The sequence below is a fragment of the Alexandromys fortis genome, unplaced genomic scaffold (genome assembly GCF_014885135.2).
Source record: "Alexandromys fortis isolate MF-2015 unplaced genomic scaffold, M_Fortis_MF-2015_v1.1 scaffold_161, whole genome shotgun sequence".
NCBI classification, from domain to species: Eukaryota; Metazoa; Chordata; class Mammalia; order Rodentia; family Cricetidae; genus Alexandromys; species Alexandromys fortis.
Genome location: NW_026068073.1, coordinates 3,302,583 through 3,324,786, shown reverse-complemented (window position 1 = coordinate 3,324,786; position 22,204 = coordinate 3,302,583). Strand labels below are relative to the sequence as shown.

The 22,204-nt window shown below is 44.8% G+C and overlaps 1 protein-coding gene across 1 annotated transcript; it reads right to left on the bottom strand.

Annotated features, from left to right (window-relative positions):
* Positions 1–10,014: 10,014 nt before the first annotated feature.
* On the bottom strand, positions 10,015–14,397 carry LOC126488066 (uncharacterized). Its single transcript, XM_050121264.1, has 2 exons — positions 11,846–14,397; positions 10,015–10,220 (listed from the first exon to the last, which is right to left on the bottom strand). The coding sequence occupies exons 1-2, from the start codon at positions 13,026–13,028 to the stop codon at positions 10,015–10,017; spliced, it is 1,389 nt and encodes a 462-aa protein (XP_049977221.1). The 5' UTR covers positions 13,029–14,397.
* Between the last annotated feature and the right edge of the window lie 7,807 nt (positions 14,398–22,204).

Here is a 22,204-nt window from a genome sequence, read left to right as displayed (position 1 = left end):
CCCCCTCCCTCATCAGCCCAAAGAGCAATCAGGGTTCCCTGCCCTGTGGGAAGTCCAAGGACCACCCACCTCCATCCAGGACTAGTAAGGTGAGTATCCACGAAACTGTCTAGGCTCCCACGAAACCAATAGGTACAGTAGGATCAAAAACCCATTGCCATTGTTCTTGAGGTCTCAGTAGTCCTCATTGTCCACTATGTTCAGCAAGATCGTTAACCACCTTTTATTGTCCTGAAGTTGTAGCCTTTTGAGTTTAGATTTCTTTATAGCAAACCTGCCTCTATTCAGTAAGTAGACCTTACTCATTCAGTAAGTAGACCAAGCTGGCCTTGAACTCAAGAGCTTTTAAAGGCATGTACCAGCACACCTGGCTTATTTCCTGGGCTGATTAATTGCTCCTATACCAGCAGGGCAGTTTCTTTTGAGGTGTCCTGACCTTTTGCATTGAAAACAATTCTAGGTCTAGCTCCATCTTGGCCTTCCTTAAGGGCTGAAACAATTACCTGGCCCATCACGTGAGTGCCATCAATGTCTCTGCATAATCGGATAAAGTCATTCAAATCTCCATCTCTATGGGGGCGTAAAACTTCCTGGCAGAATTTATTTGCATTTTTGAAGGCCAGGTGCTTAAAGACAGGCATGGCTGAATCCATATCCCCAAAAATGCAACTTCCCACCTGTAGAAGGCGGTCAATAAATTCAGAATAAGGTTCTGAAGATCCTTGAAGGATCTTAGAAAGCTGTTCTCGTGATCCTTTATTAGGTAAAGTTTTCCAAGCTTTAACGGCTGCTGCAGCTATCTGAGCATAAATCGCAGGATCATAAGCAATCTGTGCTTCTAAGCTAGCATGTTGTCCTTCACCAATTAACATGTCAAGATTATTCTGGAAAAAAATGCCTGCTTCAGCATTTTTTCCTGCTGTCTTTTTGCAATTTTCCTGTAATTCACCTCTCCATAACAAATAATCTCCCCCTGAAAGACAAGCCCTGCAAAGCTGCATCCAATCATTGGGTATAAGGTTGAGTTCTGCAAAGGATTCCAACAAAGCTACAGTGAAAGGAGCATGAGCTCCATAATCCACAACTGCTTCTTTTAATTGCTTAATGTCCTTAAAGGCCAGGGGGTTATGCTGCCTGGCTCTCTGTCCCTGCTGATCAATTTTTTCCACAACAGGATAAATCTGTTTCTCAATTTGCTTCTCTCTACTTAGTTTATTTAACCTCTCCCGGATCTCTCGGATTTCTGCCTCTAAGTCTATAGGGGCAGAAGCAGTAGTACCAGGATTTTGCGGAGGAGGTCTCATGGAGACATCTCCGTTCGCTTCCTTCCTTTCCTCTTTCTCTAACTTCTTTTTTATCAGTGCGATCTCCTTTTCTAAAATTTCTTCTTCTTCTTCTATATTCTTACTAATACTACCTGTTCCTAAAACTTCCTGTTCCTCAAAACTCTTAATAGAACTTACAGCTTCTACTTCCTGAATCTCCTCAAGGGTTTTGTTTAAACATTCCAATTGCTCTTTGACTCTAACATCATCACTAAGAAGAGCATCTCTGACCAAGCGCCATAGTGAAAATATCGCCATGGGGACTTCATGTGGCCCTCGCTCTTTCAGAGCATCTTGAAGATCAGCCTTTACCTGATCCCAATCAGTAATATTAAAACCTCCTGCATGTAGGAACCAGGGACTAAACTTTAAAACTGTCTTAATGGTCTCTACTGCTGTCTCAACTTTAATACCGGTGCCTCTATTTTCCAAAAGACCTAACAACTGGCCTGTTAACCGGCCCTCCAACACAGGAACAGAATAACTTGCACCCATAACCAATTCACCCTCGCCACACAATTTCTTACCTTGCTGGCCAGTCTTCCCGAGGGCGACCTCTCAGGGATTCCCTACTTCCCGATCTCGCAGATGGGTCTAGTTGCCGAAGATGATCATCTCGCTGGGGCCTCCAACTGTAACACCCGGTTTTGGTGTTACACCCTCGGTACAGTTCGCGCGCAGCTGTACCGAATGCGAGTCCGGGCAAGGGCCTGGAGATTGAACACAAGAGACAGAGACCAGGGTCATTCGATAGGAGATCAAGCGAATGCCGTTTATTCAGACTTGGGGAAGCCCTTTTCTACCTAACTGCAGCACAAAGATCTCTCCGCCCAGGAAGGTGGGAAATTACCATATTAACAATGGAGAAGATTGCCTGCAGCTAAATCACCAGGTGGGGCAGGGATAGTATGGAAACACACAGGAAGCTTAGTTAACAAATAACAAACTGTCCCCGCCAATGCACCCCAGGAATAAGGGAGACCAGGGCCCTACAGGTCCCCCCTTAATATAAATTATGACTAGGCCTGTCTTGGGTGGCCTTGGACGTCAGGCAATACCCCTTACCCGTCATTGGAAAGCATCCAGGTCAAAACACATTTCCTGTCTTAGGTTGAGGCAGCCCCCCAAAAGCCTTTCCCGTCTTTGGCTCACTAGTCATTCATCACCGAGTTCAGCCAGATTTGTGCTGAAAGATTCTCTGGGGCAATAGCTAAGAGGACTTGCCATGTGGCAACATAGACCTGAGCTTGCCTTTGGCTCTGGCATCATAACTATGAAGATGATGCTCCAGCACATATATAAGCATCCCATAAGGTGACTGTGTTTGCTCAATACTTATTAATACTGCCCAAAATTGGAGCCCTTCAAGTAAGGTCTCAGCGCTGGTGAAAGGAACCCTGGTATAGCTAGCTAAAACAATTTTAAGAGCCAATTTGTAAATTGCACACCTCAGGGTCCGTGAATAACAACAATAAGCTTATAACTGTAATATCTAGCAGTGGTCTTTAACCACAACCAAGAACAAAATTAACTGCAATATTCATATGTAAATTTAGCTCAAATTTGAAATGGCTATGGCATTTGCAACCTGCCCTGAGAAGGTATCCTTGTGCTAGCAGGAAGCAACTGACTGACTAAAGAAAATCCAGCAGCATTAGCTGCTGTGGCAGCAACAGCAATGGCTGCCAGTATCATGGGAAGGGTAGATGGGTAGAGGGACAATCCTTGGCACTCGGACCACCGCAGCCAGCTCCTCAGGAAACCCGCAACTCTTCAGTTGACAAGCCAGAATCTCCTTGATCTCTTGGCTCTGTCCTGTCTTCAGGCTTCTGGACAGGAAAATCCACAGCACGCACCAGCCGCTCAGGTACCCATATTGGATTGTCAGCATCCTGCGGGAAAACACAAACAGCCCCTCTTCCCCACACCAGTACGGGATCTGGACCATACCAGGTGCCATCTGATAGATTCTTCCATTTTACATGAGGCATCCCGGAAGAATCTGGCCGCCAATGCCTTATTGGGGCGATAACCCGTGCCACAAACATTTGGCAAATTACAGAACTATTGGCCATACCCTGGGGCAATGTCACCCATTGGTAGCGCTTGTATGGCTCTTTGAAATTTACAGACGGTACACTGAAAGCAAATTTATCAGAGTCTTTTGGATGCAAGGGAATGGTGAAAAAACAATCCTTCAGGTCAATAACCAAAAGATGATATCCTGCAGGAATACCCACAGGCTGAGGCAACCCAGGTTGAGTTGTCCCCATAATTTCCATGCAATCATTTACTGCTCTAAGATCTTGTAGCAACCTCCATTTACCAGACTTTTTCTTAATAACAAAGATAGGGGTATTCCAGGGAGAAGTGGATGGCACTATGTGCCCTGCTTCTAGCTGTTCCTGAACTAGAGTACGAGCAGCCTGTAATTTCTCTTTACTCAGGGGCCATTGGTCTATCCAAACAGGTTTTTCAGTTTTCCATTTTATAGGAATACTTTCTGGCTGCTCCGCAATGGCCCCTAGGAAAAATTTCCTAACCCTGCACGCTGTCCAGGAGACTGTTGTATCATTTTCTTGTCTGCTAAAATCTGTACATCTCCCTGCAGATTTTTGCCTAAACCCTGACCAGGGATAAAGCCCTGCTTTGATAGCATACGCTGCACAGGTTCAGTGGTCAGAACCGCTCCCATGGCTTGCAAAACATCTCTTCCCCACAAATTAAGAGGAAGGTGTTCCAGGACAAATGGTTTAAAAATGCCCTTATGGCCTTCTTCGTCCTCCCAATTTAAATATTGAGTACTGCATTCTGGAGAACTGGCCGAACCTACTCCCTGCAAGGTCGTAGAGGCTAGTTGTAGAGGCCATGCTGTAGGCCAGTGCTTTTTAGCAATCACTGAAGAATCAGCCCCTGTATCAGGAAGGCCTTGAAACCTTTTCCCATTGATTGTTAAAGTAAGTGTGGGGCGATTCTCTAGGCTAGAAACCCAAAAAGCTCCAGGGGAGCCTGTGGAGCCAAATCCCTTGTCCCCTCGCTCTGGTTTAAAGAAAGGATTAGTAGAGCGAAACATGGGTAAAAGCACTAATTGAGCTATTCTCGCTCCTTGAGGGATGACAAGGACTCCCATACCAGCTTCAATCATAATTTTAATTTCTCCAGTATAATCACAGTCTATAATTCCTGGCAAAATTTTGATTCCTTTGAGCGCAGAACTACTTCTACCCAAAATTATACCTACTGAACCCTCTGGGATAGGTCCAAATACTCCAGTCCCCAAGGCCTGCACACCCATTTGTGGGGTTAATACTGCTCGGGCGGAGGTACAGAGATCTAGTCCTGCACTTCCTGAGGTGCCTCGTACAAGGTCGTTGACAGTGAGGCATTTCTCTGAGGAATGAATCTGATGGGAGCCGCTGCTCCGCTCATGGCCCCGTACACTTGAGTTTTGGGGGCCCGGGGCAGGCCCCTCCCCCCGTTTTTTGACCTGGGGATGAGATATCCTTGACTGTCCGACTTAGAGTGACAGTCGTTGGCCCAATGTGCTCCCTTTTGACATTTAGGGCAAACACCTGGATTTCCTCTAGGCTGATTGACTGCTCCTTTGCCAGCAGGGCAGTTTCTTTTAAGATGCCCTGACCTTCCACATTGAAAACAATTTCTAGGTCTGGCTCCACCTTGGCCTTCCTTGAGGGCAGAAACAATTACCTGGCCCATTACGTGAGTGCCATCAATGTCTCTGCATAATCTGATAAAGTCATTCAAATCTCCATCTCTATGGGGGCGTAAAACTTCCTGGCAGAACTTATTTGCATTTTCAAAGGCCAGATGCTTAACGACTGGCATGGCTGAATCCACATCCCCAAAAATGCGACTTCCCACCTGTAGAAGGCGGTCAATGAATTCAGAATAAGGTTCTGAAGATCCTTGAAGGATCTTAGAAAGCTGTTCTCGTGATCCTTTGTTAGGTAAAGTTTTCCAAGCTTTAACGGCTGCTGCAGCTATCTGAGCATAAATCGCAGGATCATAAGCAATCTGTGCTTCTAAGCCAGCATATTGTCCTTCACCAGTTAACATGTCAAGATTATTCTGGGGGAAGCCTGCTTCAGCATTTTTGACTGCAGTCTTTTTGCAATTCTCCTGCATCTCACCTCTCCATAACAAATAATCTCCCCCTGAAAGACAAGCCCTGCAAAGCTGCATCCAATCATTGGGTATAAGGTTGAGTTCTGCAAAGGATTCCAACAAAGCTACAGTGAAAGGAGCGTGAGCTCCATAATCCACAACTGCTTCTTTTAATTGCTTAATGTCCTTAAAGGCCAGGGGGTTATGCTGCCTGGCTCTCTGTCCCTGCTGATCAATTTTTTCCACAACAGGATAAATCTGTTTCTCAATTTGCTTCTCTCTACTTAGTTTATTTAACCTCTCCCGGATCTCTCGGATTTCTGCCTCTAAGTCTATAGGGGCAGAAGCAGTAGTACCAGGATTTTGCGGAGGAGGTCTCATGGAGACATCTCCGTTCGCTTCCTTCCTTTCCTCTTTCTCTAACTTCTTTTTTATCAGTGCGATCTCCTTTTCTAAAATTTCTTCTTCTTCTTCTATATTCTTACTAATACTACCTGTTCCTAAAACTTCCTGTTCCTCAAAACTCTTAATAGAACTTACAGTTTCTACTTCCTGAATCTCCTCAAGGGTTTTGTTTAAACATTCCAATTGCTCTTTGACTCTAACATCATCACTAAGAAGAGCATCTCTGACCAAGCGCCATAGTGAAAATATCGCCATGGGGACTTCATGTGGCCCTCGCTCTTTCAGAGCATCTTGAAGATCAGCCTTTACCTGATCCCAATCAGTAATATTAAAACCTCCTGCATGTAGGAACCAGGGACTAAACTTTAAAACTGTCTTAATGGTCTCTACTGCTGTCTCAACTTTAATACCGGTGCCTCTATTTTCCAAAAGACCTAACAACTGGCCTGTTAACCGGCCCTCCAACACAGGAACAGAATAACTTGCACCCATAACCAATTCACCCTCGCCGCACAATTTCTTACGTTGCTGGCCAGTCTTCCCGAGGGCGACCTCTCAGGGATTCCCTACTTCCCGATCTCACAGATGGGTCTAGTTGCCGAAGATGATCCCAGCGGGGCCTCCAATTGTAACACCCGGTTTTGGTGTTACACCCTCGGTACAGTTAGCACACAGCTCTACCGAATGCGAGTCCAGGCAAGGACCTGGAGATTGAACACAAGACACAGAGACCAGGGTCATTCGATAGGAGATCAAGCAAATGCCCTTTATTCAGACTTGGGGGAGTCCTTATCTACCTAACTGCAGCACAAAGATCTCTCCACCCAGGCAGGTGGGAAATTTACCTTATTAACAATGGAGAAGATTCCCTGTAGCTAATCATCCAGGCAGGGCAGGGATAGCACTGGAACACACAGGAATCTTAGTTAACTGATTATAAACTGTCCCTGCCAATGCTCCCCAGGAATAAGGGAGACCAGGGGCCCACACTAGAAAACAATACAAAGAATCAATGAAACAACAAGTTGGTTCTTTTAGGAAATTAATGAGATAGACAAAACCTTATCCTAATTAAATTAAAGGCAGAGAGCAAATATACAAATTAATAAAATCAGAAATGAATAGGGGAACAGAACACAGACACCAAGGAAATTCAAAGAATCATCAGGTCATACTTTGAAAAATATACTCTACAATATTAGAAAGTATAAAAGAAATAGACACATATCTTGATAGATACCACTTAGCAAACTTAAATCAAGACAAGATAAACAATTTAAATTATAATACCTAAGGAGATAGAGGTAGTCATTAAAAATCTCCCAATAAAAAAACAAATGAACAAACAAACAATAAAAAACAAGACCAAAGAGTTTTAATACAGAATTCTACCAGAATTTTAGAGAAGAATAAATACCAATTATTATTCTTTTAAAGTGGGTGTGTGTGTAGACAAACACAGGACAGACAAAACACGCACGAAAGGAGAAGACACAGACATGCGGCTCCCATGTGGGTGCACTTTAATGGGGGGGCACGATAAGGGACAGGTGTGCAAGACACACAAGGGTAAAGGGCAAGAGAGCAAGACCTCGTGGAAGCTCACTTTTTAACGAGAAGCACAAGGGTATCTGGGAGAAATGTCCTGCACCTGTGCGTGCCCGTGTGCGCAGGTGTCTGTAATCCAGGAGGAATCTGGGAGCTGTAGTTTCCAAAAGGAACAACATTCCACCCTTTTGGTTTTATTAAAAAAAAAATCAGGGGGGGGGGTCCTTAAGGGGTAGGGAATGGGGGCGTAGCCCGGTCTCTCATGACTGCTTCCTGCTGACTTTGGGCGTCAAGGGGTCCAGGGAGTGTCCGGTCATCTTGACGGTGTCCTGTTGGTCCGCTGGCATTCTGATATGGCTGATTGTCCGATGATCTTGGCGATGTCCTAATGTTATGTTCTATTCGCCGGTGTTCTGAGATGGCTGATTGAAGAAGTCACATTCTTCCAGCCTTTCCTGAATAGCTGGGTCATCGTTAAGATGCTGGAAGGCAAAAATCGCATTAGTGGAGAAAGAAATTAGGGAGAGGAGATTTGGAAGGTTTGGAAGATTAGAGGGGAAATTTGGGGGTGGGGGTGGGGGAGGAGTTCTAGGAATGAAAGAAAAAAAATTAAATGATACTTATTCCGTTACCGATCCGCTTGTGTTTTATCTGCTTAGGTGGACTGACCTGTTATGTCAAGTAACTTTGTTAAAAATCTGCTTACCGCCCGAGCCCTTGACTTCGTATTTGATGATCTGTAATGACAGCTGAATGATTATTTAGGAATTTGGAGCAGGCAGAGGATTAGGTGGTGGATGGGGTAGGGGGGCTGAGCCTGGTGTCCTTTGGAACTTGAGGGAACAGGGTCCTGTCTGGGTTACCATGTATGAAGGATTATCTTGAGCCATGGAGATAAATGGTTTAATGTGTGACAAGTGAATCCAATGAGGGATTCCTTCAAGCTTGGCAGCTGTGGGAGTTAGAAGACTTACTCTGAAAGGTCCCTGCCACTTAGGAGAAAGAGGTGGGGGGCGTTGACCTGGGGGTGAGAGTAATACCTCATCTCCTATTTTAATTTGTGGTGGACAAGCGTTAGTGCAAGGCTGAGGTAGAGAGTGATCAGCGAAGTCCCACAGAAGCGAACGTAAGTGGGAAAGGAGGGGAGTGAGCAGGTGATCAGGGAGGTGTTCCCGATGAGAGGCCGGGGGTTAAAACCGGCAGCCCATACATGAGTTCGAAAGGTGAAATAAAAAGGGGGCCCTTTGGGAGAGCCCAAAGCCTGAGAAGAGTGAGAGGCAGAAGTCTTACCCAATCGAGGTGGAGTTCCTGTGACATCTTAATGAGAGCTTCCTTTAAAGAGCGGTTAGTCTGTTCTACCTTACCTGAAGACTGAGGGTGGTACGGTATGTGGAAATTCCAGGGAATTCCGAGTGCTTTAGACAGATTTTGAGAAATCTGGGAAGTAAACTCTGGGCCGTTATCTGACTGAAGAGAAGTTGGGAGTCCAAACCGGGGAATAATCTCTCAGAAAAGAACGTCAGAGACTCTCTGGGCTCTCTTGTTAGAGGTGGGGAAGGCTTCAACCCATCCAGACATTGTATCCACCAGAACCAGGAGATATTTAATTTTCCTGACTGTGGGCATATGAGTAAAATCCAGCTGCCAGTCGGTTCCCGGGAGAGAGCCTCTGGCTTGGTGGGTAGGAAAAGGGAAGCTACGATATTTGGTCCTGGGATCTGACTTTTGGCAGATCTGACAGGAAGCAGTGGTGGCTTTTAGAAACCTGATATCCTCAGGTGTGGGTTTGATATGTGTTTTTACAAAATGAAGTAGGGCTTTTTCATTGGGATGAAAAAGCTGGTGTAGGTAGGACAGGATCTGTTGGGTGTTGGGAGGTGTCTGTGAGGCTGTGGGCTGTGCTGTAAGTACTCCCTGAGGTAGCTGAGACAGGCCTGTATTCTGGAGTGCTGCCATCTTAGCTGCTCTGTCAGCTCGGTTGTTTCCCTTGGAGACAATAGAACTGTCAGATTGATGAGACCGGCAGTGAATAATTCCTATAGCTTTAGGGAGATGAGAAGCTTTTAGTAAGTCCATAATATGCTCTGAGTTGGTAATAGATCCTCCCTTCGCCGTGAGAAGCCCGCACTTCTTCCAGATGGCAGCGTGAGACAACAGGATATGAAACGCATATTTGGAATCTGTGTAGACATTTAAAGACTGTCCCACGGCTAACTGAAAGGCTCGGGTGAGAGCTATCAGCTCAGCCTGTTGGTTAGTAGTATGAGTAGGGAGTGCCTTTACCTCAACTATCTCTGTGTCTGATACTATGGCATAACCTGCTCTGCGAGTCCCGTCACATAGAAAGGAGCTGCCGTCCGTGTACCAGGTATGAGTAGCCTGTGACAGACTGCCCTCCTGTATATGTGAGGGATGAGGTAGTAGGTCCTCTAGGACCTCAATGCAGGAATGGGATGGGGAATCATTAGCGTTAGGTTGAGGTAGAAGATTTGAGATGTTAAGGGGTGGACAGAATTGAAATGTGAGGCTTGTATCTTCCATCAGCTGAAGGGAAAGAACTCGAGAAGGGGGTAGGGTTTGTAGGCCTTTGTAGGTTAAGAGGTTGGACAGGTTATGATGAGAGAAAACCGTAGTGGATGCTCCGAAGGTTAGTTTTTTTTGACTCACGAATAAGAAGTTTAGCAGCTGCCAAAGCACGTATGCAGGGTGCCCAGCCCTGAGTGGTGAGGTCCATCTTCTTTGACAGATAAGCTACAGGTGCAAAGGAGGGTCCCAGTTGATGACCTAGGACTCCCAGAGCATAGCCCTCCTTCTCTGCTACAGAAAGAAAAAAGGGGCGAGTTAAATCCGGAAGATGGAGAGCTGGGGCTTGGGTCAGGGCCTGTTGAAGTCTCCGGAAAGGTTTGGTGATGGGTTGGAGAAGGGGCTCATGTAGGGAGCCAAGAGCTGCTTCATATAGGGGGTGGGCAAGGAGGGAGAGAGAGGGTATCCAGGAACGCAGGAAACCAGCCACTCCCAGGAATGATAAAACCTCTTCTTTGGTGGTTGAATTAGTCTTTTTCTGTCCAGAGTGATAGCCTTTTGTGTTGGGGTTATGGTTAACCCCAAATACGTTACCTGAGTGGTGGACAATTGGGCCTTAGAAGGTGAGACTCTGTAGCCCTTTTTGGATAAGAAGTTTAATAAGGCAGCAGTATCAGTCCTGCTGGTCTCCAAAGACGGGCTACATAGCAGGATGTCGTTGACATAGAGTATCAGCTTTGATTTAAGGAGAGACAGAGAGAGCAGATCAGAGGTCAGAGCCTGGCCAAAGAGGTGTGGACTGTCCCGGAATCCCTGAGGGAGGACGGTCCAGGTTAGCTGTGTAGAGAAATTAGTATCAGGATCTGTCCAGGTGAAAGCAAAGATGTTTTGAGATTGAGGGCTGAGAGGAATAGAGAAAAAGGCATCTTTGAGGTTCAAGACTTAGAAGTGGGAGGTCCCTGGAGGAATGTTAGACAGAAGGGTGAGGGGGTTGGGTACGACTGGATGCAATGGCACCACAGCAGAGTTGATGAGCCGGAGGTCCTGAACCAAATGATAAGTTCTGTTATATTTTTTGACAGCCAATATTGAAGTGTTAAAGGGGGAAGAGGTGGGACGAAGCAGCCCCTTTCTAAGAAGGTCAGAGATTATAGGTTTTAACCCTCTGAGGCTTTGGGAAGAGAGGGGGTACTGAGCTTGGGTGATGTACTCGGTGGGGTTTTTTAACTGAATAACAACAGGGGAATGGTGTTTAGCGACAGCAGGATTCTGGGTGTCCCACACGAGAGGGTCCACTTGGGAGGCTGGGAGAGGAAAAGTCATGTTAGTATCAGAAGGTCGCGGGGCCAGGAGAAGAAGCAGCTGCATCACCGACGAATCTGGAATGAAACGAGTTGGGGGCGGAAAGAAATGAAGGCTCCCAACTTGGTCAGAAGATCTCTCCCCAAGAGTGGAACTGGGCAGGTTGGTAAAACTAGGAATGAATGAGTGAGAAAAAATACCTCTAAATACGCAATTGAGAGGCGAAGTTTGGTGAGGTAAATAAGGCTGTCCTCCTACCCCGACAATAGGGGAGTTTGAGGGAGAGGTTGGGCCCCAAAATTCTCTTAGAACTGAGTATGTTGCTCCGGTGTCCAAGAGAAATGAAATGAGGCAGCCCGACAGCGTTAGAAATACCTGTGGCTCCTGGTTGCAGATGGGTGTGGCGGTCGGGTTGTCGATGGAGCCTGGGTACCTTCAATCTTCCAGGGCCAGGCCCAGCAAGTCGGCCTGGGGAACCTCTGGGCCCGTTGCCCCCACATCATCGAACGCACGAGGGCAGTCCATGGACCAGTGGCCCTCCCTGCGACATCTAGGGCAGGGGCCCTGTGGATTACCATGAGGATTGGGGCACCCCTTCACCCAGTTACCTGCCTTACCACATTTGAAACAGGGTCCGGGGGGCGGGGGAGCAGCGCGAACAGGACAGGCGGTGAAGTCCGTCACCTCGGCTGGCCGGGCGGGTGCAGTAATCACGTGGCAGTGATTCTTGGCTTTGTCGTTTCTTGCATGGTAAATTTTGAAAGCCATCTCCAGGAGCTGTGCCTGTGGAGTTAGGGAGCCCTTCTCCAAACGCCTAAGTTTTCCCCTGATGTCTGAGTAGGACTGGTTGATGAAGTGGGACATCAGGAGCTGTCTGCCCTCAGTGGATTCTGGATCCATGTTTGTGAACTGTAACATAGCTTTGGTTAGTCGGTCAAGAAATGCAGAAGGATTTTCCTTAGTATCCTGAAAAATCTCTGCGAGTTTTGAATAGTTTACTGGTTTAAGAGCAGCTTTGTGAAGTCCCACTGTGAGGCAGGTTAACAATTGGTCTCTGGCCAGAATGCCACTGGGGGAATTATAATCCCAATGGGGTTCTTGATCAACTGCCTCTGCCCCCGGAGGGTGGGAGGCCAGGGTTTGGTGTACTTCATCGGCGTACTGTCTCGCCTGTTCCCAGACTCGTCTGCGCTCCTCGGGAAGTAGGTTATTAAATAAAATTACATATACATCTTGATATGTCAGATTATAGGATTGGGTCAAATATTGAAATTCTTTTATGAAATTGGTGGGGTCAGCAGTGTATGACCCGAGCAACTTTGAGACATGAGAGAGCTCTGATAAGGCGAACGGCATGTGGACTTTTATAAGACCCTCAGCGCCGGCTACTTCCCGCAAGGTTAGAACTATAGCTGGCTTAATTTGACCAGGGTCTGTCCCCGCTGTGGCCCGAGAGAGCATAAGGGGCGGGGTGAAGGTTGGGGCCAGATGGCGGGCGGGTTTAGCACCTGAGGGCATTTTGAAAGACCGAGGGGGCAGGGTAGGGGGGGAAGGGGACACAGAGGAGTCCGAAGATGTTTCCTGCTGCCTGTGACAGAAAGACACTGTTAGCTGTTTGTGCGTCCGGTTGCGGTTGCGGGAGAAATGAGGTGAAGGTGGATAGGAGGAACTGGACAGGGAACCAGAGCTTCGGCGGGAAACCAACCAGAGCTCCTTGGGAAAAGAGACTTGGATCTGGGGAAATGTTTGCGCGGCGAGAACGAGAGGGAGATCTGCGGGTGGAACGGTTAGAGGCATCATGGGGGAAAGATTTAGGTGAGTCCTTTCAATGTCTAGAATCTGTTAAAGGAAGAGAGACAGGTGAGGTGTCACCCGGCCGGGAAGGGCGGAAAGGGGCGGTCCCATGAGGCCGGGGGGGGGGGGGGGGGGGGGGGGGGGGGGGGGGGGGGGGGGGGGGGGGGGGGGGGCGGAGGCTCGTCCGCCAGGTCCATGGCCATTGCCAGAGTGGAGGGTGCCTGCCGGGAAGACGGACCCTGCGGGGAAGACATTGCCAGGAACGTGTGGGCAGGTGAACACTGAGAAGCCATAGATGGATCAGTCTTTAGGGCCATGTAAAAGAATGCCATGATATACGTCATTTCCTTCCATTTGGCTGAGCAATGACAAAAACTGGCTAACTCACGTAAGACATCGGGGTCAAATGAGCCCTGAGAAGGCCAGCAGAGATCACCCTGTAATTTATAATGGGGCCAAGTCTTGGAGCAGAGACGCGTGAGCTTGGTCAGTTTGATGGAGGGGATCAAAGCATGAGGCTTTAGAGATTCCAGGAGCTGACCAAGAGGGGAAGTAGGGGGTATAGTCTTGGATGGCCTAGCACCCATGGAAAATTGTGGAGCTGACCACCGGAGGCACACAGAGGTGCCACGCGCACAGCAGTTCCGGTTACAGGCGTCCGTGTAATCGGAAGGCCGTGCTATGGGCGAAACCGGCCGAGTCCAGCTACCGCCGGGAAACAGACCCGGCTGGGAGGAGACAGTTACGCCCTTTGGGGCTGACCGTACAGCCAAAGGTGCTTGCTCCGTTAGCAAGCCCACACGTGAAGCAGAAAAGGCAGGAAGGAAGAAAGAAGGAAGAAAGCTGGGAATACCAAATTCCCAGGGAGAAAAGCTGGGAATACCAAATTCCCAGTGGCAGGCAGAACCAAATTTAGCCAAGGGTACAAGGCTGGGAGAAGGAAAAAAGGAGGGGTGAGCAACTCAACCCAGGACGCGCCAGAGAAAGCCGGCCGGACATTCTCTAGGCATAACGGGAAAGAGGAGGCAGTGGGGTAAACTCACGAATTAGTTGGTGTCGGTCGGAGATGGCCGTGGTGAGCAGTTGGTCTCGGTTCTGACTTTGTGTCCGGCTGTGAGGCCCCGGACTCTGGGAGGCGCCAGAAGCCCGGAGCCCAGGCCTCGGGTGGAGAATCTGGCACGAAGAAGTCCCCGAGTCGGTTACGCATGGCACCAAAATATTATTCTTTTAAAGCGGGTGTGTGTGTAGACAAACACAGGACAGACAAAACACGCACGAAAGGAGAAGACACAGACACGCGGCTCCCACGTGGGTACACTTTAGTGGGGGGGACACGATAAGGGACAGGTGTGCAAGACACACAAGGGTAAAGGGCAAGAGAGCGAGACCTCGTGGAAGCTCACTTTTTACTGAGAAGCGCAAGGGTATCTGGGAGAAATGTCCTGCATCTGTGCGCTCCCGCGCACGCAGGTGTCTGTAATCCAGGAGGAATCTGGGAGCTGTAGTTTCCAAAAGGAACAACACCAATACCCCCAAAATTATTTTATACAATAGAAACATAATGGATACTGCCAAATTGATTTTATGAGGCCACATGTACCCTGATACCCAAACCACACAAAGACTCAAAAAAAAAAGACATAATATATATTATATATGTATATAAAACATAGAATTATTACTACTAAAACATTTATATTGATAAATATTAGAATATACTTCATAATTTATTTACTCATTCAATCTTTATTTTCAGACAATTTCATGTATCTCAGGCTGGCCTTGAACTCACTATTCACCTGAGACTGACCTTGAATATCTGATCTTCCAGATAGCATTTTTTGGCATGATGAGATGACAGGCAAACACCATGCCCAACTCCCACTAACTCATTCTGAGATGAAGTTACAGATACTGAGCCATTTTTAAAACACAGTTTTAGGAAAAATTCCAGTCACGGAAGTGAATTATTCAGCCATGCAATACATGGTGGCATATTTAGATCAATTCTATGGCCTTGTAGATTATTATTATGGTGACTGTGAATTATTAATTAAACATATGCATCTATACCCATCAATCTTTATTCATTAAGTTTTCTAGTCTTAGTTATTTTCTGAAGGCTATCGCCTCTCTGTTCTCAACTCTGTATATATTTAAACTAAAGCCCCTTTCATTGGAATCCACTGGTCAAAGACTGCATGTTCAGGTCATTGAGATACAGAGGTGTATAGAGTTAGAATAAATTTGTTGTGGTAGAGGACACATTTCTCATTCCAAGAACTGACTTGAATTTTAATCCCATAACATGAAAGGCTGATTTCTCAGTGATTCATAAAACATTTGGAGATGTGTTTTTTTCAATTTTAAACTTTTGGCCATTTTGAGATTTAAGCAGTTCCCAGATTGTCAGATTTACTGACAAAATTTCTGCCTAGAGGGGAATCAATAAAGGCTGGCATCATCCATTCTTATCTGATAAATAACTGTCCTCATTTGTAATGATACATATCTCAAAGATGTGACAAGGGTATCAGATGGTAATTTAATCATCTGTACCTAAGGTATGGTCTGATGCATATTCAGTACTCCTCTCCATGACAAACAACCTCTGTTCAGTTCATTACCAAGGTTGTATTAGCCAAGAGAGGGAACATTTTCTGTTTGAAATTAATTATTGATTTTTCATTATTCGTATTTATGGGATACAATATGCATGTATTCCCTGTGCAAAACCAAATCATGGAAATTAGCACTGATGTTTCTGTAAATTAATAAGGATACCAATACTCAATCCTTGTGCCTATTTATAAAAGTTGTGGTTATGATTCAATGAGCACAGACAGTGTGAGTTTGTCTACTTGGGATAATTACTGTTTTATTTTCACAACAAGTTTTTACTTCTGGAGGTTTTGTGTTCATTCTTTTCTTTTTTTTAATTAATTAATTTATTTATTTATTAAAGATTTCTGTCTCTTCCCCACCACCGCCTCCCCTTTCCCTCCCCCTCCCCCAATGTGTTCATTCTTTTCAAACAGATGACAGACAAGGAGCTGTGACCTGATATTGTAGAAAAACAGAACCTACCTCCCTACAAATGCGGCTGTTCAGTCTCTCTGGCTCCTGGGTGAGTAGATGTTTTGAATCATCATCCTCACAAAGAGACTTTCACTTAGTTTATGTAATGTTCTGTGCTGACGGCTTTGCTGAACTCTGTGCCTTTTCTCTTCTCTATCAAGGATTTTCTGCCACAGCCCCATGGTTAAACGCCTGCACTTTACATGCATCACTCTGCTCTAACGGGACATTCAGACTTTCCCAGCACCCTTCCAGTGAACCACAATAACTCCTGAATAATATGTTTTTTCTTAATCACTGAGTTTCACTTCCATTGCTCCCAAAGCACAGAGTTCTCTAACATAGCCTTGGTTCTTAACTCTACTTATCCCTCTACCCTAAGTGCTGTAGCTCGGAAAGCTGTCTCAGAATGGATTTAAGGTCTTCCAGCACCTGCTGAACAATGTGTGATCAGGATGAGGAAACTGGGGAGGACAGTGGGCATCATCATTTTCTGTTCCTTTTGATCTGTGTTTCATAAATTAGCCAATTGTTGCATAACTGAATACATTCATATAAATAACATGTTGTTAAGTCTGGAATGTCCAAGGGTGAGAAGCTAGATGCATTGCTGGAGATGTCTTTGTTGGTGAGGACTTTACAGTCCTAATAGTGGCATAGGGTGCCATATGTAAGAAATAGAGAAAAATATGAGACATCTAATAAGTCATTCATTAATTCATGAATTTATTGATTCATTGATGAGTGTAAAGTCCTCCTTATTTAAACAACTCTTTAAGCTTCCCTTCTTAATAGTTAGTGGGAACATTTACATCATAGCCACCAAACATTTGAGCATTAAAAATTCTCTCTCTCTCTCTCTCTCTCTCTCTCTCTCTCTCTCTCTCTCTCTCCCTCCCTCATTCTCTCCCTCTTTGTCAATCTATATATCTATCTCTCTCTTTATCTCTCATTTCTGCCCATCTGTTGATATTTTCTGTTTTTTTTTCTTTCTTTATATCTCTTATCACTTTTCTTGCTGCCTCTCCAAACACATTATCAGCATTGTTCTTTCTTTACAAACTCGCTGTGCAAACATAAAAAAATGCTTAACCATTGTGCTTTTCAACATATAGAAGTTTTCTATGGTTGCTGACATGTTGTTTTGAAATTTATTTGGAAATGTAGATAAAATAATACCTGAAATTTCTCAACATATTTTAAAAACCATTTATCATCTACTATTGTTAAAAGATTATTTTTTGTTGGAAAAGAGAACCCACTGAACATAGAACAACTCCAATACTCCCCAGAACACACTCACCACTACAGTAGAAATATTTCATTGTTAGTGAAGGAATAGAGCAAAGCTTTTTGTTGCAGACTTGTTTGTGTCTTTGAAGGTCATGAGAGGATAAATCCAGTTCACTGCCTTGATACTTGAACATGAATGCTCATTTGTCATCTCAAGGTATAGTCCATTATTCCACGTGATACTAGCAATTCCTTTTCCTCAATGAGGAAACTACGAACTCAGTAAGGTTATCCAGCATACGTCATCCCAGAGAGCATTTAGGCTTAGACAGTCTAATTGGAAACTGCTCTTTCTTGATCTCATGATGCCCTTTTTAAAAGAAACATTGTTTGGAACATTGGCTTTTTACTTAGCTATCTAATTTTATTTCTTTCTCTGTGTGTATATTTCATACATTAAACATAGGTAGAGATTATGTCTCATATTTTAGTATTCTTTATGGGAATCGGAGAGATAAGATTATAATGATCTTTGAATACTGCAATTATTGTTCCATAGCTTTAAAAACAAGGGGCATTTTCAAGCATATCGTAGCAATGGATGCATGTGTTGTATATGAAATATAAAAGATAAGCCTTCACAAGGCAGTCTGGATCAGCAAACAGATGTTAACTGGGAAAAACATCTACTTACATACTCATTTACCAAATCTGTATGCATCAACAAATGCTCTGAATTTAGAAAAAACAAAGCAGTTTCACGTGTTTGATTTGACTAAACCCTGCTTCCCTTTAAAAACTGAAAGTCTTAGCTTTTCTGGCTTGCATTCAGGGATAAAATGCTTCTAAAATGTTTCATGGCCAGCCTTGCCCTGGGCCTCTCTGTTGAAACGAGGAACAAGAGCTCTCAGGACACCTGGCAGATGTTCACTGTTCCTTCCAGTTCAAGCCTCACTTTTCTTTGTGTCGTAGGGACAGAGTAAAAGATAAAGAAGAGTCATGCTTTTATTTCTTAATCAAGGAAGGTAGAAAGCTGTTGGTGTTTTGGATGCAGAAAATGGGGGGAAATACCATTTTTGTGTATATATCAGGTCAACCATTCTAGAGACTTACTAGAAAAAAAAATAAGTTTTAGCAACATTTTTAATATGTATGTTAGAACTGAGATTTATTATGACTTGTATATTTATCAAAATTTCCACACATTACAGAAAAATTGAGGTTATGACAATATAGAAGGCTTTCTGGAAGAATTGAATTTGAAGTCAAAAGTGAAAAACAAATGGTGGATTTTAGTATTAAATTATCATATTTTAAGCAAGTACTTAAAAATATTTAACAGGATAGATTATTATTTTTCCACAATCAATAGCAGACTGATACAAAGTAAAAATATTGAAAACATCTGAGCAAAGTAGAATACAGACACTTTTTGTGGTCAGCTTTGCTGTTTCTGTGATGGCTGACCCAGTTTACTTAGAAAGGTGAGCCATGATAGCCTTGCAGGAAAAAAAATAAGGTATTTTCCCACCTTTTAGTCAATGAACTAATAAATTATTGTCAATAGAAATAATTGCAAAATTATTATTAACTGAAACAGCCAATTACTGCACACCATTACTCTGCAATATGGCACTGTGGTTATTTATTATCTTGACATAGAGCAATGTGCTGCCAAGTTGGCCATGTCTAGGGTGCAGGGAAATATAGGTGGAGTGTTTTAAATGGGGAAGGGCCCAGGAGCCAGCATGAATAGAGCCACATCCATGAGTGCACTCCTTGGGTGTTACCACAGGTCAAAGAAAACTATGACATCATAACTCTTTGTTCTGGGAATGCATTTTCATGTTAGCATGGTTTTCATCTTACAAAAGCAGTACAAAGACAGTGCAGAGGTGCCATTCAGGTGCCACCTGGAGTGACTTCCCATTGTAACTCGGTGTCTTGGACTGAATTTGTCACACAGAATGAGTCAATCTGTCACATCGTGAAATAAAAATCCACATTTTAGATTTTACACACAGCTCTTTTGCTTTTTACAGGTGACAGTGTAGATGTAGCCTTCACTACCACAAGCTGACTGGCTCTGGTCAGGGTAACTCAGAAACCAGAGAGGCTTAGAGGCCTCTCTGAGCTGTCTCTCATGGCAGGGACAGCTGACAAGTGGTCCAAAAGAAAAGAAAAATCTGATGCGGATGGGCCAAAGCTGGGTTGTCCAATCACTATTTTAGTAAGGGAAGCAATTCAGACATGAATGTCAGCCAAGGGCTCAACCATAGCCACAAAGGCTGTGGTTGGTGGCTGTCCTTCTGTTTCTAGGAACACGAGAAGATTTCTGGGAGCTCAATGGTCAATTCATCAGGTTCGGAGAAACAGTTAAGCTGATCAGAATAAGAAAACTCACCATTTGAAGCAAAGTTATTTTGTCATATTCTATGCAGGCATGCTTCTACCTCTGCTTAAAACATTAGAGTTGGCTTTTAGTATGTACCCTGTAAGGAATGACAAAGCCCACAATCATCACTGTCACATGCTAGCCATGACCCTCTGGCTGGCTGAGTCAACAGATCACCCAATGTGTGCTGTCTATGTTGCTCCCTTGGCCCTTGGGGCTTGAGAATCACCAGGCCCATGTTTCAAATGTGGTAGAACTGGTCACTAGTTCCAATCATGCCTTAACCCTCATCTTGGTCCTGCCAGACCTTGTCCAAGATGTCGTAGGGAAGGAAATTGGGCAATCGATTGTCCGCATGTACATAGTGGCATAGAGACATCAAAACCAGAAAATCCCCAAGTTGACTTTCTAGGTCTGGCCATGGATGAGTGAGGCTGTCCTGGCTCCTTTGACCCAACCACAACCATATCTGTAGCATAAGCCACAGATAAACATCATGGTATCAGGATGGCCAATCTCCTTTCCCTTGGACACTGGAGCCACATACTCAGTACTGAGGGAATTCTGGGGGGGGCTAACTCTTCTTTTAGTTTTCTTATTCTTGGGGTAGAGGGACAACCATATATACCTCAGCAGACCCCACCACTTTACTGTGTTTTTAGGAGTATTTATCTTGCTTATTCATTTTTAGTCATGCCAACCAGCCCAATACTTCTTATGGGAAGAGATTTTTTTAAACAAAAGTAGGAGCTTTCATTTCACATGGTTCTTCAATTCATCATACCCCAGACACACCAACAGCTCTCCTCCTCCTCTTTCTAACCTTCCAATCTCCCAGCTCCAATGTTTCTTTTCCTCTACCAGCCTCTTGGTAAATCCCCAAGTCTGGGACACCCAAAACCCCTCTGTTGCTAAACACCATTTCCCCCATCATTATCCAATTGCAAGATTCTACTAAGTACATTACCCAAGTTCAGTATCGCCTCTCTCTCCAGAGTCTTAGGGGAGACCTTCTAAGAAAAATCTACTTCACCCCACTTCTTCTCCATTAAGCACCCCTATATTTACTGTTATAAAACTAATGGAACCTATCATCAAGTTTAAGATCTCTGGCTACTTAACTCTGCAGTGGGTTCCTCTTCATCCTGTAGTACCTAATCCTGACACACTTCTTTCCACTATCCCTCCAGGAACCTCCCTCTTCTCAGTTCTAGATCTTAAGGATGCATTTTTCTCTATTCCCCTCAGCTCTCAATCTCAAAATATCTTTGACTTCACCTGGACTGACCCTGACACTCACCTCTCCACACAGCTCACCTAGACTGTCCGTCCCCAGGGATTCTAGGACAGGCACACCTGTTTGGTCAGGCTTTAGCTTCTGATCTACTCTCACTGTCTCTCCCTAAGTCTAAACTCATACAGTATGTAGATGATATTTTACTTTGCAGTCCATCATTGCAGCTCAGCAAAATTGATACCTCTGTTCTTTTAAATTTCCTGTCCAAAAAGGGCTATAGAGTCTCACCTTGTAAGGTCCAACTGTACCTTTCAGGTCATTTACTTGAGATTAACTATTACCCCAACCCAAAAAGCTATTACCCTAAACAGAAAAAAGCTAATTCAGTCCCTTGCAGTTCCTTCTACAAAAGAAGAGGTTTCTATCATTCCTAGAACTAGCTGGCTTCATGCATTCCTGGGTTCCCTCTTTTTCCCTTCTCAAATGCCCCTTATATGAGGCAGCTCTCTGCACAAGCCCTTTCTCCATTCCATTACTAAATCCTTCCAGAGTCTCCAACAGGCCCTTATCCAGGCAGACTCCAGCTCTTTATTTCCAAGATTTAACTCATCCCTTCTCACTCTATGTAACAGAGAAGGAGTAATATGCACTTGGGGTCCTAGGACATCAGCTGGAACCTTCTTTTGCACCTGTAGCATACCTGTCAAAGAAGCTGGACCTCACCACTCAGGGCTGGGCACCCTGCATATGTGCTTTAGTGGCCACTGAGCTTCTTATTCATGAGTCAAGAAACTAAACTTTGAGTCATCCACCACCACTGTCTTCTCCACCACAATCTGTCCCATCTCTTAACTTACAAAGGCTTACAAACCTTACTCCCTTCCCAAGTTCTTTCCCTCCAGGTGGCACTAGTAGAAGATGCCACACTCATTTTCCAACGCTGCCCACCCCTTAATATCTCAGATCTCCTACCTCAACCTAACATTAATTATTCCCCATCTCATTCCTGCATAGAAACCTTAGAAAATCTACTGCCCCATCCCTCACATATACAGGAGGGCAAACTGTCCCAGGCCACTTATACCTGGTACACAGATGGCAGCTCCTTTTTATGTGAAGGGACCCATAGATCAGACTATGCCATAGTATCAGATACTGGGGTGGTGGAGACACAGTCACTCTCTGCCCATACCACTAATTAGCAGGCTGAATTAATAACCCTTACCTGTGACTTCTAGT

Coding starts and splice junctions, on each gene's coding strand:
- LOC126488066 (XM_050121264.1), bottom strand. CDS start 13,028: ATGATGCCTCTAACCGTTCCACCCGCAGATCTCCCTCTCGTTCTCGCC. Junction 10,221..11,845: donor CGGACCCTGTTTCAAATGTG/GTAAGGCAGGTA, acceptor TTCTTTCTGTAG/CAGAGAAGGAGGGCTATGCT.